At 53.4% G+C, this 17,436-nt stretch overlaps 2 protein-coding genes across 10 annotated transcripts in view; one reads left to right on the forward strand and one right to left on the reverse strand.

Annotated features, from left to right (window-relative positions):
• ASTN2 (astrotactin 2) overlaps positions 1–17,436 on the reverse strand; it is a 354,268-nt gene that overhangs the window by 100,098 nt on the left and 236,734 nt on the right. Inside the window, exon 17 of the mRNA XM_056352114.1 lies at positions 3,118–3,383. Within this exon, the coding sequence (XP_056208089.1) occupies positions 3,118–3,383 (266 nt within the window). The remainder of the gene's footprint in view (positions 1–3,117; positions 3,384–17,436) is intronic.
• On the forward strand, positions 12,236–17,287 carry TRIM32 (tripartite motif containing 32). 9 transcript variants are annotated; one of them, XM_056352117.1, is made up of 3 exons: positions 12,248–12,279; positions 13,416–14,238; positions 15,053–17,287. In XM_056352117.1, exons 2-3 carry the CDS (start codon positions 14,126–14,128, stop codon positions 17,061–17,063), a joined length of 2,124 nt encoding a protein of 707 aa, XP_056208092.1. In that variant the 5' UTR covers positions 12,248–12,279; positions 13,416–14,125; the 3' UTR covers positions 17,064–17,287. The 9 variants fall into 9 exon arrangements, with proteins under 9 accessions (XP_056208097.1, XP_056208092.1, XP_056208093.1 ...); XM_056352118.1 differs by having other exon boundaries at positions 13,735–14,238; XM_056352122.1 differs by lacking the exon at positions 13,416–14,238 and having other exon boundaries at positions 12,236–12,279.

The following is a 17,436-nucleotide window of genomic DNA, read 5'->3' on the forward strand; positions in this document are numbered from 1 at the left end:
GATTATTACCCACATGAACAGGTAAAAGCAGGCAGGGTAGCGCTCAACTGTGCATGCTGTTCTCGGACATGCAGAACTTGGCTCAGCCCAAGCATCCGCAAACCTTGTTCATGGCACAGGCAAACACCACTCTGCTAGTGCCCGGGGACCCTCCTCCCAGGCCTCCTACTTGATGCTGAAAAAGGATATTTCAACGTCCAGACTGTCCATGAGATGCTCCTTACAGCACCTGCCCTTTGGCGGCCCATCCCAGTGCGCAGAACAAGCTAGCAGTTGAAGCCACCAGCCTTCCAGCATGCTCACAGTAGAACAGGGCACACTGCTGGGTCTCGGTGACGAGGTGATGTCCCTGTGGTGGCTGCAGCTTCCCACCACCTCTAGACCCCCTTCCCTTTCATGGTCACTCTCCTTCCCTGCTCACGGGGGAGGGCCATGCCCATGCCCCTGTGGGCATCCCTCATCCCCCAAGCTCACGATGCCACGAGGCACGTGGGCACGTTCTCACACAGGCAATGCTAACCCTACACCAAACCATCCACTCTAGGGCATGGGCACAGCTACCATCAGCTCCATCCCCTCCAGAGAGGTGGCTGCAGCTTTGCCCAGCCCAGGCCACCCTGCCGAGAGCCAGGGCTTGTGCCATGGTGGCAGCGAGCCCCTCTGGCAGCAGTGGATTACAGCCCTCAGGCACCGGGACTCATCTCTGCCCATGGGGCTGAAGGGCAGCAAGGGGAGGAGAGGGAGAGAAATAAATATCCTGCAGGAGAGAGGCTGGTGGAGAGAAGAGGGAGAAGCAAGTTGAGGAGGAAGGGATGGAGGGAGCAGGACAGCAGATCAGATGAAGGTTTAAGAAGTGAGCAAGAAGGGAAAAGGAAAATGCTGGAGCTGATGTGAGACAAGGGATTCATGCTGAAGGAATGGGAATGCATGGAAAAGAGGAGGCACAGGAAGGCAAAAAGCCTTGCTGCAGCAAGGATGCGGGTGGCCTTGGATGGGCCGCAGGGACAGGGGCGGTGAGAGGGCCTACCACCAAGAGAAGCCCACAGCCAAAACAACGAGACCCAGTCCAGCTGGCGGTGGGGGGTCAGAGAGGACAGCACGTACCGCCTGCCCCCACCCCAGGACCCTCTGCTGTGGATGGCACAAGGTGACTTGTCCCAGCACACCCTGCTCACTGCCAGCTCCCGCTGTCCCCTTAGCACTGCACTGGCAGCATCCTCCAGCCTGCAGCTTCCAGAATCCCTCACCCTCCCACCTCTAACTCCGGCACCACTGACGAAGAGCACCCTGGGGTGAAGGGGGAGCAGACTCAGACACAGCACCCGTGCACAGACAGGGTCCCCGGGGTGCCCCTCCACCTCTGGGTGAACCCGTGGCAGGAGTGGGAGGGACACATTGACACAGGGACACACAGCCCTCTGGAAGATGGCTGGGGCTTCTCTCATTTGGTTGCTTCACGGGGGTTTTGTTTGTTTGCTGGTTTTCCCGGCGCCTCTGTGGAAAGCACAATGCGGGCTGTCCTCCAGCTGCAGCTGATGGGGCCAGCCCTCCGCATGAGCCAGGGGAGTGAGGGAAGGAGGCTGCTGCTGGTGAAACACAGGCTCTAGCTCCCCAGGACAAGGAGGTACCCCAAGCGAGCCTGGCAGGGCTGGCAGCATCAGCAGGGCTGCGGGGGACAGGTGAGGAGGAGGGGGACACCTTGCAGCCAGGGCAAGAGAGGCAGGGTGGCATTTGCCACCTGGGCACAGGGCCAGGAAGAAGAGCTGGTGGTGAGCAGGGTTCATGGAGATCCCCCAGATCCTGCTGGGCTCTGCTTGCTTTCACTGTTACACCCTTCCCCACTGGCTAACCTACCTCTTGTACCCCAAAAGGAACCATCTTCTTGTGGATTGCTGCTGGGAAAGGCATCTTTCTTGCCTGAAGGAAACCACTTTCCCACTGCTCTCCCTGTATCTGCAATGCCTCATCCCAGCACTGCCTGGGACATGCTGGTAACAGCAGGTCAATGTCTACACAAGAATTGCCCAGTGGAAAGAGCAGGCATGAATGAGGAAAGGATGCAGGATGAGAAAATAGTGGGAGAAAGGGAGTTTGGGGAAAGAGCTGCAAAGAGAGAGGAACTGAGGTATAGAAATCAGGCATAGCTGCATGGAAGAACCAGAAGGGTTGATAGAGGGGAAAGCGGGAAGAAGAACAAGAAGTAAGCAAGGAAGAAAAGCCCCCATAATGGACTTGGGCACCAGGAAAAGCACGGGGGGCTCTTTTGCCCACGGATATGGGAAGGGGTTGAAGCACCATTCCTGGTGGTCACAGCTCCATGTGCTAGGACTGCTTCCTGACCTGCAGCCCTCTGTCTCCCACCCACAGCTGCTGCACACTGGCTTACTCCAAGCATCTTAATCAAGTGCAGGCTCAGTGCTAGTAAGTGACTTTAGGCAAGTCTGTCATTTCTGGACTTGAGACTGGGGTTAGAGGGCTGCGGAGGGGGGCGGGGGGCAGCAGTGAACCAAGAAAGTGGGAAATCAATCTCCATAGGATTAACACTGAAGATCTCGCAGGAGGCAGAGCCCAGCCCCAGGGAAGGGTGACCTCCAGCTTGGCTGGTCCCTCCTGGAGTAACAGTGACCTCCTGTGGCTGCGGGACTGTCCCGAGGGGCTGGTTATTCCCTTCCTCTACACAGGCGTTTTGCAAAGCCACACTGGAGCCCTGCAGGGCTTTGGCCACCCCTCACACAGCTTCGGCTGAGATCAGAGCCAGGAGTGAAAGCCTGAGGTGATGTCTGGCTCCTAAGACCCCTCCACAGGACACATCCTGCACACCTGTGGCTGCTGGGGTGGACACTGGCAATGACTGTGGCCCCAGCTGCTTATGGCACTGCCTTCACCGTACTGAAGGCAGGGAGACACAGGTCTGCCAGGGCTGTAGGTGATGGGGCAGCAGGATCTGCCAGCTCCATCACTGACACCATCCTGAAGCGTTCCCCCCCAAACATGCACATGAAAACACTGTCCTACTCCCAGGAACCCAACATTTATGCAGAGATGGAGGAAGGCAGACTTGAGAGGTGACTAAGGCAGGATCACAGCAGTGGAGCTGGTCCACCACAGCTCACTCACCTCCCTGGTATCGTTGTCCTGGATCAGAGCATACAGAGGCACCACTCGGTTGATCTCCAGCAGAACCGGCATAGGGCTGAGCTGCTCCTTGCCAGGGCGCCGGCACAAATGGCAAGTGGATGGGCAGCGCCCTTTCTCCTCACAGTGAATCTCCACACCTGAGATGAGGTGGTCATCAGAGAGCATCTGTGCTGTCAGCAGGCCAGAGAGATAGGTGATGAAGGGCATGGATTTCAACTCCTTCTTGTTCCCAAGCTCAGTTGTTTCTGGTTTAGAGAGAGGGAAGAAACCAAACAACATTAAATAAATCTCAGCACAGTCCATCTTCCCAAACCCAAACTTTGCAGCACCCAGGATAAATGCAGCTGCTAAAGGTGTGGAGCAGGTGGGAGCAGGAAACCAGAAAGGTCAAGGAGAGAAGGAGAAAAACAGGACTTGCAGGTCAGTGCTTAGGAGTGGGTAGAAAGTGCGAGCATTTCCAGACAAGCACTTCTAGAGTGACAGAACTGACCATGTTCTCCTTCTTCTTTTTTGTAAACTGCATATTCGCTTTCTGCACTTCAAAACAGAACAAAACCACCCAAGTACATCTTGCCTGCCAAAAGGACCAGGTCAAAGAGCTGAGTGCCCTCACACCTGTGCCAACACCAGCTCTCCCCGGTCCCTGTGGTCCTTGGCTCTCTGTTTTGGATTACGTTATCCAAGGCACTGAGATGGATGCAAAGGAGGCTGCAAAGAGCGGGACTGTGGGATGAAAAAGATGGATGCAAAGACTACACTGTGGGATGCAGCCCGTGGCAGAGGGGGTAAGCAGGTACAGGAACAAACTCACCACACAGGGAATAGATGGAACAGACGGAGGCATTACCAAACCCAAACTGTCAACACTCTGAGGAAACATTCAGGCCTTTGAAACCCATTGTGAAACTTCCTGGTGGTCTGAACCACAAGGCAATACACCTGGAGAGCCTTACTTTGTCCTGCCTTGGTCCACACACTCACTAAGGACATGGAATGTATCGCACCTGGTGATACCCTGAGCAAAGGAGACAGGACTCCCATCTTTGTCCTGGACACTTCTATTTAAACTCTGTATCCACAGATGCTCCTCTTGGGTTGATCCAAGAGAGAAGGCCCACCTTCCAGAACCTGGTGACAGACCTACAGAAGAAAAGCCTTTATCCATCCTGTGCCCAAATAAGTCTCCCAACACCATGAGCTGGATAGATGGCTGTTACCTCCAGCAACAACTTCTCAGTCCCACGAAGGAGCTGTAGAGGAATGGGGATTGTCTCAATGCCCTCAGCTTGCAGTGACACGCAGCTGATCTGGCAAGGCACTAGTCAATTAGAAACACAAGTAGACACAGTATTCATTCAGGACTCCCAAAGCCCTCCAGGCTAGGGACAGCCCTTCCCTGCTGTCTGGCTCTCAGGGAACACTTCTGTGTGCGGGATCAAAGCTATCACGGGAAGAACGAGCAAATTCCAACCAACCCATCCTTCAGTGGAATAAAAGGCGGGGGGGGGGGGGGGGGGGGGAGTTGATAAGATAAATTAAAACAAGGCTGTGAGGAGATGTCTCAATATCTAGGGACACAACGGTGTACACAGACAGGAAAAATGAGACTTGGAGAGGGTTCTTGGAGAGATTATTTTCTAGAAGAGCAGCTCCAGGCAACTTCAAGCCTTGTAAGGAAAAGCCATGAAGATGGATGGGAGTAATATTTTTTAACAGTGCTACTAAACTACATGTAGAAGAGACTATGACACTTCTGGGCTGCAAAACTTCTTCACCAGAGCTGAAGCAGTGATTTCAGAGATCCTCCACAGGGAAGTAAGTTTTGGAGCCAGGCTTTAACAGAGAACACGAACACAGAGCTGAAGAGAAAGTGGAATCAGTTATCTCATGATTGGCAATAGGATATCAAACCTCCCTTCCTCAGTTATTGGCTTTATTGTTAAGAATTGTAGACCACTAGCATCAAATGTGTGGATGTGTCTTTAACAGAGGCTATGGCTTAGTCTAAGCTTAGCTAAGGCTTGTCTGGAGATGTGGCACACAGTTTCAAGCCTTTCTAAAAGGCCTTCTGAAAATCATTGCTCAAATCACACATACAGGCTTACACCAAAACCTGGAAGACCTGGAGACAGTCCAGGCTGGGTGGGCAGCGTGGTCCAGTTGCTACAGCCCTGGCCTGGGAATGCCTTGGAGGCTCTGTTCCAAGCTATCTGCTCTGTGCTTCTCCCCCCGTGTCACCTGTCCTCCCTGCGTTGAAGCACAGGGCATACAATGCACGTCTCAGGTGCTCTTCAAGTACAAACAAGCAGGAAGGAGAGGGATGAATAAGCAGGAAGAGCAACCTCCCATGGTCCTCCTCAGTTATGGTCTGTGTTTGCAAGGAGCAAGCTGAGGCAAGTAAGGAGCAAAATAAACATCTGAGCAAGAATTTCCCTCTGCAGGAGAATGCTGACCCCAGTCTCCCTGCATTGCCCCGTGCTGAGGGACACCCCCAACTGATGCAGCTGTAAAAGCTGAGATTCACGCGTTTGCATTAGCCGCCCCATTTGGGGATACAGATGAAGCTGTGTGCAGCAGTGCTCCACCAGACACGTCACCATGGGGAAGGAGAGGATACGGCTTCCCCGCAAATAGGGGGCTAGATTTGGAGAGCCATCTTTCAGCACCCACCCTGACGCCACAGCCCCTTTAGCAAGAAAAGAAAATGAACACAAGTTCATCCAACGTATCCTGCACCACCCACCGCCTCCTTTGCCCATCGCTCCCAGGAAGGGGCACTGTAGCTGGGGTGGTGGAAGTGGTGGTTTCAAAAGCTCTCCAAGGACTAGGGCATGAAAGCAAGCATTCCTCCTTTCTCCTGAAGGAAACCCAGAGGCAGCAAAGCCATTTCAGGAGCAGCAATCATCAAATGGAGCTGCACAGGGGAAAGCGTAGAGGTCTGCAAATAAAGTAAGGTAGCAAACTGTGTGAGTAGCGCAGCTCCACTTCCATAGCAGCCATGCACTCAGCAACAGAAGATTAACCACGGAGCCTGGTGACTCATGGTAGACTTGTCAGCAGAGCAGACTTCATAGGTAAGGTAGAAATGGCTGTCTGCATTTAATCCTCTTTATAACAGTTGAAGCCCCAGTCACTTTGGGGAAAAGGAATCCTTTACAGATTGGCTTCAGGGGGATGCGAGGGGTTACTGTAACCGAGCTTACTGGTTCAGCGTGCTGGCAAGGGATCCCCGATTTTCTCTTGTACCAAAAAAGCTCTGGGTACAACTCCAAAAGAGGAAAATGAAATAGGACATGGCTCAGCAGAGGGAGACAGGCTTCACTGCCAGATTGCCAGCTCTCATCCAGACAAGCACTTGGAAGTCATCAGCACTGGATAGCAATTCCTGGTAGCTTTTGTGAATGAGCTTTGGGGGCTTATGTACAGTCCTAACAAAATAATCACCCCATTTCTGCTATTAAAACCTGTCTGAGAGTGCCAGCTGCACACCCTGCTTGTAAGCCAGCTCCTCCAGAGCCAGGGAGAGCAGCAAGGAGGAACTGCTGCTCCTCATCTGCTTGCTCAGGAGGTGGAAAGTATCAGCTCCAGGTGCCCCATCCCTAAAAAGCTGGCAATTTTCTTGATGGAGACTGTGCTTCCTGCTCTTCCCACCCACCACTCACAGCATCTCAGACCTGGGAGGTATCTTCCCCCAGAACACACTCCTTTACTCCTGGACCTGCCATTGCAACTGTAGCACAAAGAGAGGAGGGGTCAGGGTCCCTCTATCTCCCGCTCTCCCACCTCTCAGACGAGTTTTGGTTATCTGCACAGCTGCCTGCATGCAAGGAGCGGGTTTGGGGGCCAGCCTGCTCTCCCCACAGCAAACCCGACAGTGAACTGGAGAAACCCTGCGTATTCCTAGAGGCTCGGTCTGGCTTTTATTACCTAGTCGCTGTACAGCATTTGTCAGTGCTGAGGCCCAGATGACTGGCTTCTTGAACAAAAATACTGGGAGCCCAACCCTGTTCCTGATGAGGTCAAAGGAATTTTTTGCCATTGGATTGGAGAGAGTGAAAACCAGACCTTGCAACCTACCATTGCAATGCCATCTCCTGCTGCCAGTGAAGCCAACAGAAACGCTCCTGTTGTCTTCACTGCAAGCTGGGTCCCTCCTAGAGGTCCTGTTCTGGCAGGAGGATGAGGTTCTGCTGCAGGGGCTGCAGTGCAGCAGCAGCAAGGATAGAGGGATTCCTTATCAGCCCTTGCATCTGAACATGCTTTCACTAACACTGCTGGCAACTCAGTTGCATCCTGGCAACATCTGTTTGGAAGCACAGCACTGCAGATGTGGTTAGATGCATCACAGCAACTTGTGGGATTTATTAGTTTGTTTTTTTGTCTGAAATATGTATTAAAAAAAAACAAACACAACAAAACAAATAAATAACAGCTTTCCACCAAGCGTCAAGCCTTGTGTAAGAAAAGGAGGATGAGCAGTGCAGAGTGCGCAGAGGTACTGCTTGCCTGTTGGGTGCCTGGCTCTGTGCTCCACCAGGATTAAATAACCCCACAGTACGAGGTGACTGCCTGCACAGCGTGCAGGGGTCCCTGCTCGGGATGCAGCAGTTGCAGATGTGAGGAAAGGCTTACAGCATTACCAGCAGCACCTCCTAGTGCCTGGACAGAAGGGAAGTATGCTAACACCACTACTATAACAATAACAAAAGCATAATACCTAATTCTTTTGTATTGGGAGTGCTGTTTTGTCTTGAGAGCTCCCAGGAGATGATGGGTTTGCTAGTGGTCCAGCATTTTATACAGCACCTCTTTCAAAAGATCCTAAGTTATTCCAAGACTAGGAATCACTCCACTTACCACAAGAATGCAGCCACATCAGGGGTAGGATGTGGTAGCTCTTCAACAGCAGAAATGCTCGGAACAAGGAGAGGAGAAGCCTCTCCAGCTGAAAGTATAGAGGGAATGTCAGGAAGAGACCCAAGAAGGGATTCCTCCAGGCTCAGCAGTTAACCCCAATGACACCAATGGGCTGCTCAGCTGGGCCTGGTTTAGAACTCAGGTTTTGCATTTCACACAAAGAAGAGGTAATTCTGGTCCACCTTCCCTTCATACCACCCTCCGTCCGGACAGACCTAGTGCCACCACGGGCAGGGCAGTGTGGATTTATGTACACATCCACTGGAACAGGCTGTCTGTTTATTACCTGGTGGAATAATGCCCCATTTGTCAACAAATCCATTGAAAGGGAGGTAGAAAGAAAATCAATAGATGTATTTGGGAATTTCTCTTGCAGTGAGATACTGTCAATGTGGTAACCACCAGGTCTGCGAAGAGCTGGACACTTAACGCTGCCCACTGTTAGTGATGGGAAAACGCTGCTTGGGGCTGTGGGGAAGGTGTGGGTGCAGATGTCGGGGGGAGCCAGCAGCGCTCCTCTCTCACATACGTTCACGGGTGCAAGAAAGGTGGTGCCAGCCCCTGCCGCTGCCCCGGAAAGGCCATACCAGCAGTGGCTTGTGCTGACCCACCAAGCGGCCAGCACCACCTGCACCCCAGGGCTCACACAGCGGCTGGGGAACCACTGCCCCATCTTTCGGGGTACGCCTTTTGGGGAACGCAGCCGTCCAGCGGCATGGCCTCCCGGGGGATGCCTGGCTGAAGGCATGCTGGCAGCCCGCTTCGGAGGGACGCAGCACACGGCGCAGACGCCGCGGGCGGGCACGCCGGACCCGCCGAGCCCCCGAGCCGCGGGTGGGCGGCGTGGGGCCGGGCGCGGGGCAGCTGTGGCCGGGCGGTCCGTGAGGCCCTGCTGCCCTCTCGTGGCACCGCGGCACGACGGCTCCGGGCCGGCGATCCCGCCCCTTGCTCGGCCACGGCCACCCCGCAGCCCCCGCGCCGGGACCCCCGGGGCCGCATCGGGAAGAGGAGCCGGACAAGCCCCGTGCGTAACATCCCCGAGCGCCAACACGGGATAATCCTGAACGTGACGGTTTGTGACCCCGTTTCTCCTCCCGTTATGTCCGGAGAGCCCCACGCTGCCAGCTGCCTGCCAGCCTCTGCCCCCCGCCGCTGCAAACCCTGCTCTCCTGCTGATGCTCTGACCGCTGCTCCCAGACAATTAATCCAACTCAATTAAACACAGAACCCTGCGGACTCTCAGTGCCCTAATGCCCAACCTCAGGGAGAGCCAGACAGCTGCACTGGGGTGCCTGTGGCTCAGCCACACACATGACCCCACAGAAGCCCCTCTGCCCTGGGGCTGATCCCCAAGGTACCGGCAGGGAGAATCCGGTTCTCGTCAGACAGACAGGCTCTGCGGTAACCTCGGCTTCAGATGTGACATTTACAGACTTGCAAGCCTGTGGTAGTAAGAAAAAAAAAAAAAAAAAAAAAAGCCAGGAGAGCTTTTAGAGACCACTGATAAACCTCTATAAAAGGGGACAGCGCAGGCATCATCGATGAGCTCACTTTGTCAAAGGAACCAGCTCTGCAGAGCCCTGCACGGCCCCACTGCCACCCCGCTGCCTGCACTGTCTCCCAGGAAGAACAACCAATGTTCTGCCCTGCTCATCCAACCCCTGGCAGCATCTCAGTCCTTGCCCCCTGCCTCCAAGCCACTACAGCCCGGCAAGGATGGCTCCATGACCCCCAGACTGCAGGGGCGGCTGCGTAAGACCCCTGTAGCAGCAGCTGGCTCCCTCCCTGCTCCCACGCACCCGCATGCCCATTTCCCGTGGGCTGGCTGACATTTACCAAGCCCTGCCAGTTGGATGGCCAGCTAACAGCATGGGGCAGCCCCTCAGGCCAGGGGGCAGCGTGATCAGGGTCTCAGGCTGAACAGCCTCCCCATCCTTCCTCCTCACAGCACAGGCTTCCCATATGCCAACAATTGGGTAACACCATCGGCTCATTGTTACCACCTCTAACCAAATCCAGAGTCCTTTGTTTTCTCCCCAGGATGCATTAAAAGCTTATTTCCTTATCCCTACCGTTATTTTTCCCTCACACTGTTCACTTTCAGGTGTGGGTGGCCTCACAAAATCGGCCAGACCACCCTGGTTCAATGCTTACGTCCACGTTTATTCACTGGAAAATGCACCAGGAGCTGAAAGAGCATTTCCCTAGTGATGCCAGGAAGCAGGGCTGAACCCCATGTCCCTGCTCTGGGCACAGCAACACCCCCAGGGAACCGCTGGTGATCGAGAGGGTCCCATTCCTGAAGCATGGCATGAAACAGGAGACCGTAAATCTCACTCATTTTCTTTCGCAATCCTGGTCAGGCTTTGCATCTGCTCTCCCTGCCTATGAGTGCATCTGCTGCCCACGTTGCTGATCCCTGCTGGTCCTGATTGCTGCTCAGATGTAGGTCCCTTGCAACTGAACTATTCTATTCTATTCTAAATAAAGCAGAAAAAACACCAAAAACAGAAGGCAGCAAGAATGGCTGCATTATGCCAGTGCTCTCTTTAGTGCTGTTGGTAGCTGCTGGAGCAGGTGAGCAAGCAGCACCAGAAATGTGTTGCAGCTTTCGCTGAAAGGTCTGGGCAGAGCCCTACAGCTGCCGGTGTGGCATCGGCTGTGCCGCTCTCCTACCTAGGCATGCAAGCAGAGAGGCCACACACAGTTTACGGGAAATGGTTAAACCAAGGTCTTGCCTCCTCCGCAGGCAGCAAAGTCCTCTGAGCCTTCAGACCTCCACATCAGCCCTCAAGCAGGGCTGACTGCGAGACACTGCCTGGCTGCTGCTGGGACCAGCAGTGCTGCCGGTGGCACTGGAGCCGTGGCACTGCTCGTGGCGTGGGTGAAGGACATGGTTCCCTGGAACCTGCCTGCCCAGGCCTGGGCTTCTCCCTGCTCCCACTGAGGAAACGCCAGGCCCCGACATTTCTTGATCTGCTGTGCAGCCTCACAAGATTACACTAAAACTGGTTTCTCTGCAATCTGTAAAGCAGTTTCATGATGGCTGAACAAAAACTGAGCTGGAAGGGGGATTCATGTTACTGATGGCCCTTGCACCAGCAAGACCCCAAAAAACACCAGGGGAGAGGAAAGCCACAGTCGGGTGGCTAAAACCCTGCCTCCAGCTACTGCTGCCAGCCAGACTCCCTGCAGTGTGAGAGCACATCTGATGGGTGGAGGGGTCAGAAATAAAAGGCTGAAGGGAGGAGGAGGAGGAAGGAAGAGTTATTCTACAATTAACGACTCCAGTCATTAGCCCTGCGCGGGTGTAATGGAGATGGCAACTTTTACTGCCTCCCAGGCATGAGCAGATGAGTCAAATGACCAGGCAACAGAAGCTCTCCTCTGATCGAAAGCAAAACCTGTAACTGCTCAGTGCCCCACGAACTGGTAATTCCCTGCCTGTGCTGCAGCAGCTGCACTGATCGCTGGCCACCAGTGCAGAATCAGGGCCACCATGGCAAAAGAGTTAATACCAACCGGGACGTGCCAGGAGCAAGCCCTTGCACAAGCAACCACGGCTACTTATCTATTCCCTGATGGTATTTATGCGCATCACCCAATCAACTGATTACATTTGCTATTCTCCACCTAAAAATAGTCCTTTTTGTCCTGGGAGTCCACGGGCTGCTCCAACCAGTTTATGAAATGAACAGAGACAGACAAATTTCCAACGGCTGACGCCAGGCCCGGCGCAGGCCTGGGCCCGCCAGCAGGGAGGGCCTGGCTACTCCCTCAGTACCGCCTGGCCAGGGGAAGGCCGCAGGACAACCGGCGGGTGGGGAACCCTCGCGTGATAAACCGAGAAAAATAAAGAGAGAAGGCACGTTTCTGTTTCCTCGTTTTTCTTTTAACTTTCCTCGATAGAAACAGCTAGGGCACGGGCGCGGAGGCGGGAGCCCAGCCCACCGGGGGGCTCCCTGTGCAGGCAGCTCCCCGAGACCCGGCATCGCGGGCCCCCCGCCTGCCCCTGCCGGGTACATCGGCCCCCCCGCAGTCTTCCCCGCAGCCTCTCCCCCCGCCCCGCTCTGGCCTCCCCGCAGTCGCTCGCCGCCGCCCCGGCCCCGCCGCCTCCCGCGACTCCAACTCCCGGCATGCTCCGCGGCCCGGTGCATACGTCACGGCGGCGCGGCGGCGCGGGGCATGCCGGGAAGCGGCGCGCGCCCCGGGAGCGGCGGGCAGGTATGGCGCACCCCGGGCCCCGCGGCGGCGGCGCCCCCTGCAGGCGGGGCGGGGGCGCGGGGCGGCGGCAGGCGGGACCCCACACACCCCCCACCCCCACCTCCTTCCCACCCCGGGGCGGCCTCGGCGGGCTGGGGAGGGGGCGGCCGGGCCGGGAAGCCCCCCCTGGCCCCCAGCCGTGCCGTGCCTCCGCGGGTTGGGAGCTCCCCGCCGGTGAGGGCCCCTCGGGGGGCCGCCCCTCCTCAGGCCGCGGCGGGCCTTGCCCGGGCACCGGAGGCCGCGGCGGGCGAGGGGGGAGGGGGCTGCTCCCGCGGGTATGGCGGCGGTTCGTACCGGGCCCGGCGGCCGGTGAAGCCGCGCCCCCCCACCCCCCGGCTCCGGTAGCACAGGGGCTCGGCTGGGTGCGCGGGGGGGTGCTGCGAGACGGCTGCTGCCGTGGCCGCCGCTGGCGTTGTCACCGGGGCTGCGGGGGGTCACGGCGCCGGGCTGTGCCGCCTTACCCCGGCACTGCGCTGGCCACCGACCCCAGCGGGCCACCCCGGCGTGGGACTAGCAGTCTCGCCGCACGCACTCACTGAAAACTACAGGTTTGCGAAGAGAAACTACAGCAGGAATTTTTTTTCAATAGAAGGAAACCAAATTCACATTATTTCCCAATTTTTCTAGCTTGAGCCTCAGCTGAGGCTTTCCCTGCCGCCCTGCTCTGCGTCAGGGAACTGCCTTGGGAGGGACTGATGCGCGAGAACAAGGGGCTGTTAAGGAAACTTCCTTTAAGGCACGGCCGAGTGCGAGATAAAGATAAAAAGTGCAGCAGTAAAACTAATTTCACACGACTAAGGCGCATGCTGCTGTTCTGATAACAGGGGGTTATACATGAAAAGAATGTCATACAAATCATCTTTATAAAAACCTGACTTAAACCTAAACAAAATCCCTTCCACCATTGTTCTTTAATGAAAATACTTGGTTTAAAGGTAGCTTTTTACATAACTCAGCATCTGGTGTCTGTGCTGCTCCCTCATCCCTCCCTAAGCAAGTCTTCTGATATATTTCCAAGGAAAATAAGAATAATGGATCTGGTATCCTGTGTTTCATTTTTAAAAACCGTTTTAACATACAGACTTTTCATCCCTCAGAAGAAGGTTTCTGCTCTACATGGCAGCGCCCAGGCTTCTGCTTACCCAGCTGAGATATACGCTAAGAATAAAAGGGGAGCACATTCAGCACACGCGGCAGCAAGCGCCTGGAGTGTCCCTGCTCCCTGGGTGCTGGGGATGTGATACTCACTGTGCCACCATCGAGCCAAGCATCAGACCCCAGCTTGGTACTTGGAGGTTCTGCTACACCACTGAATACCTGCCTGAAATACGGGCTTTAAAGGACTGTGAACTGCAGCTGATAATTTATTTTTTTTTTCTTTTCTATATGAACATAAAGAACTTTTCTTCGTTGCAGTTGTCATCTTCCACTTGAGCAAATGGGAAACTGAAATACACTGAACCTTTCTGTCTGAAACGTTCCCGAGGATGAAGCAGGCAAACCCAGCAGGGAAGCGAGAATGCTGCACACATGCAGCCATTATTCAGAAAAAGCTGTCTGTTCACATCCTTCTGTGACTGTCTCTTCATTTTAAAGACTAACTACTTCATTCTCCTCCTCTCCCCCTAGAAGAAATGTTTTCTTCCCCACTTCTTTTAATGGCTAAGCAATGCAATAGCAAAGGTATTGAAAGCCAGTCTACTGAATAATAACTTAATGATGTAGCCCTGTGCTGTTCCTTTTGAATGGATGGCTGCTTTAGCAAGAGAGCTGCTGGGATCTGCTCCCTGCTGTGAGGGATGCGAGGATGGAGGAACCTGGATTGAAGCTGAACAGCAACCAGAGTGGTAGAAGACAGAACCAGAATACAAGAATGAGGTTAACACTGCGAGATTGTGAAAAAAGGAGGAATTATATGCAGTTAAGCTAAGTTCAGAAACTAATAGTGACACTTGTAGTACATAGTAATGAATGTTTGGAGTTGTCTGTTAACTCCTTTATTGCTAATACCTGCTAGAACACTGCTGCGTCAAGCGGTGTTTAGTTGGCATGCTGAAGCATGATGCAGCACGGCAGAGGTTAATGGAATACACCGGTGTAAAATGTTCACTATGTTTTCAGTATGTACAGTCTCATTCCCAGAACAAGTGGAAGCTGACACATCATTCCTTCTAGTTTCACTTTCTGGCAAACGTATGAAACCTTGAAAATTTATTTTGGCTATCTAGAAAAGCAGAGTAAAACAACCACATTCATTTCATTCGTATTTGATGTCACATCTGAATGCAGGTCTCCAGAGGTGATATATTAATGTCCTAAAGCATTGCACCATCTGGTTCCTCTTTTGATGCACAGCGTTTTGAATGCTTGGTTTAATCTCCCTGGGTTTCAGTAAATTATGTAAACTTGGAGGCATGGCAGCAGGAGATGGGCACCATGAGGAGATGATTCAGTCATCAATATCTATTGGGCTTCCTTATTGCTGCCATTACACTTCTTTCAGTTCTACTTACAAATTTTGCAAGTGAATAATTCATCGCACTAGGAGCTGCAAGTTAGTTTTGGAATTTGCCCACTCTGAGATTAGCTATGACTAATCCATTCTTTCCAAATGTGGAAAAGCTAACTGGGCTTCTCTTTTTTCAGGGTTGGGTGATAAATCAGAAATAAATTGCATGTATATGTAACTGCTGGTGATGACATAAATCACATTTCCTTTTTTCTTTCTGGACAGAATAGGAGCACCTTGGAATAGATGCGAGTACAAGACTTTGCACCAGCTAGAGCTGCCTTGGAAAGCCATGGCTGCTGCCCCTCATCTCAACTCAGATGCACTGCGAGAGGTCCTGGAGTGCCCCATTTGCATGGAGTCCTTCACTGAGGAGCACCTGAGACCCAAGCTTTTACACTGTGGGCACACCATCTGCAAACAGTGCTTGGAGAAACTCCTAGCAAACAGCATTAATGGGATACGATGCCCCTTTTGCAGCAAAATCACGCGGATCACAAGCTTAGCTCAGCTGACTGACAATCTTACTGTGCTGAAGATCATAGACACCGCCGGACTGGGGGAGGTGGTGGGTCTGCTCATGTGTAAGGTCTGTGGGAGAAGGTTGCCAAGACACTTTTGCAAGAGCTGTAGCTTGGTTTTATGTGAGCCGTGCAAGGAGACATCACACGTGCCCCAAGGGCATAGAGTCATTGCTATCAAAGAGGCTGCTGAGGAGCGTAGGAGGGAATTTGGTACGAGGCTTGCCAGACTTCGGGAGCTCATGGATGATCTGCAGAAAAGAAAAGCATCTCTGGAGGGTGTTTCAAGAGACCTGCAGTCTAGATACAAAGCAGTTCTGCAAGATTACAGCAAAGAAGAGCGCAAAATCCAGGAAGAACTGGCCAGGTCACGCAAGTTCTTCACCACCTCTTTGTCTGAAGTGGAGAAGGTAAATAATCAGGTAATGGAGGAGCAAGCTTACCTGCTGAACTTAGCAGAAGTGCAGATAATGTCTCGCTGTGACTATTTCCTTGCCAAAATAAAGCAGGGAGATATAGCTCTCTTGGAGGAGGCAGCAGACGAGGAAGAACCAGAACTGACAAACAGTCTCCCAAGGGAGCTGACCCTTCAGGAAGTTGAACTCCTTAAGGTGAGCCACGTGGGACCACTGCAGATCGGGCAGGTGGTGAAGAAACCCCGGACCGTTAACATGGAGGAATCACTTATGGAAACTGCAGCATCCTCATCGGCATCATTTAGGGAGCCTGACTTGGTGCAAGAAGAGGCCAGCTGCACACCGAATTCCTCACCAGCCAAGCCAAGGATGCCTGAAGCAGCCACGAGCATCCAGCAGTGTCACTTCATCAAGAAGATGGGCTCCAAGGGCAGCCTGCCAGGGATGTTTAATCTTCCCGTCAGCCTGCACGTCACCCTGCAAGGTGAGGTACTTGTGGCAGACAGAGGCAATTTCCGAATCCAGGTTTTTACCCGCAAGGGCTTTCTGAAGGAGATTCGCCGGAGCCCTAGTGGAATCGATAGCTTTGTATTGAGTTTCCTTGGAGCAGACTTGCCCAATTTGACTCCCCTTTCTGTCACCATGAACTGCCATGGCCTGATAGGTGTGACTGACAGCTACGATAACTCTGTCAAGGTCTACACCATGGATGGCCATTGCGTGGCCTGTCACCGCAGCCAGCTAAGCAAGCCCTGGGGCATCGCTGCCCTGCCTTCTGGGCAGTTTGTAGTGACCGACGTGGAAGGGGGGAAACTCTGGTGTTTCACAGTTGACCGCGGCGTGGGGGTAGTCAAGTACAGTTGCTTATGTAGTGCAGTGCGCCCAAAGTTTGTCACCTGTGATGCTGAAGGGACAATATACTTTACTCAGGGGCTGGGGCTTAACTTGGAAAACCGGCAGTACGAACACCACTTAGAAGGAGGCTTTTCAATTGGCTCTGTTGGCCCAGATGGGCAGCTGGGACGCCAGATTAGCCACTTCTTCTCTGAGAATGAGGATTTCAGGTGCATTGCTGGGATGTGTGTTGATGCCAGGGGTGACCTCATTGTTGCCGACAGCAGCCGTAAAGAAATCCTGCATTTTCCTAAAGGGGGTGGCTATAATATCTTAATCCGGGAAGGACTCACCTGCCCAGTCGGTATCGCCATTACTCCCAAAGGGCAGCTGCTGGTGCTGGACTGTTGGGATCATTGCATTAAGATCTACAGTTACCATCTGAGAAGATATTCCACTCCTTAAAGGCATGTCTCTAAGCAAAACCTCTTTTGGCAGCAGAGATTCTTCCAGCCGCGTTGCAATCTGATGGGAACCGGCGTCAAGTATTCGGAAAGATTGTGCCATAACCGAACCGTCATGTTTTGTGTTTAGAAACAAAATAGATTATGTGGTGGTGGTCTGCTTATTCTTTTTCTTTTTTTATATAAAATCCATACAATAAAAAAGAACAAGCATGAGGGAAAGGATCCATCCTGCTGGAGTACTTGTTTCCTGCTAAATGACTGGTCACTCCATAAAACCTGTCACCTCTGTGCATCACATCTCCTACACTTCCAGCTTCAACCACTGTATCTTTCTTTGTGCCATGAACGCTGACTTGACTGCTCTTGAGCTT

The sequence above is a fragment of the Falco biarmicus genome, chromosome 9 (assembly GCF_023638135.1).
Source record: "Falco biarmicus isolate bFalBia1 chromosome 9, bFalBia1.pri, whole genome shotgun sequence".
Lineage (NCBI taxonomy): Eukaryota > Metazoa > Chordata > Aves > Falconiformes > Falconidae > Falco > Falco biarmicus.

What these genes read in the sequence shown, in the direction of transcription:
- TRIM32 (XM_056352117.1), top strand. Translation starts at nt 14,126, where the DNA reads ATGGAGGAACCTGGATTGAAGCTGAACAGCAACCAGAGTGGTAGAAGA. An exon ending in AAAAGGAGGAATTATATGCA is followed by an intron (nt 14,239 to 15,052) that starts GTTAAGCTAAGT and finishes CTTTCTGGACAG; the next exon opens with AATAGGAGCACCTTGGAATA.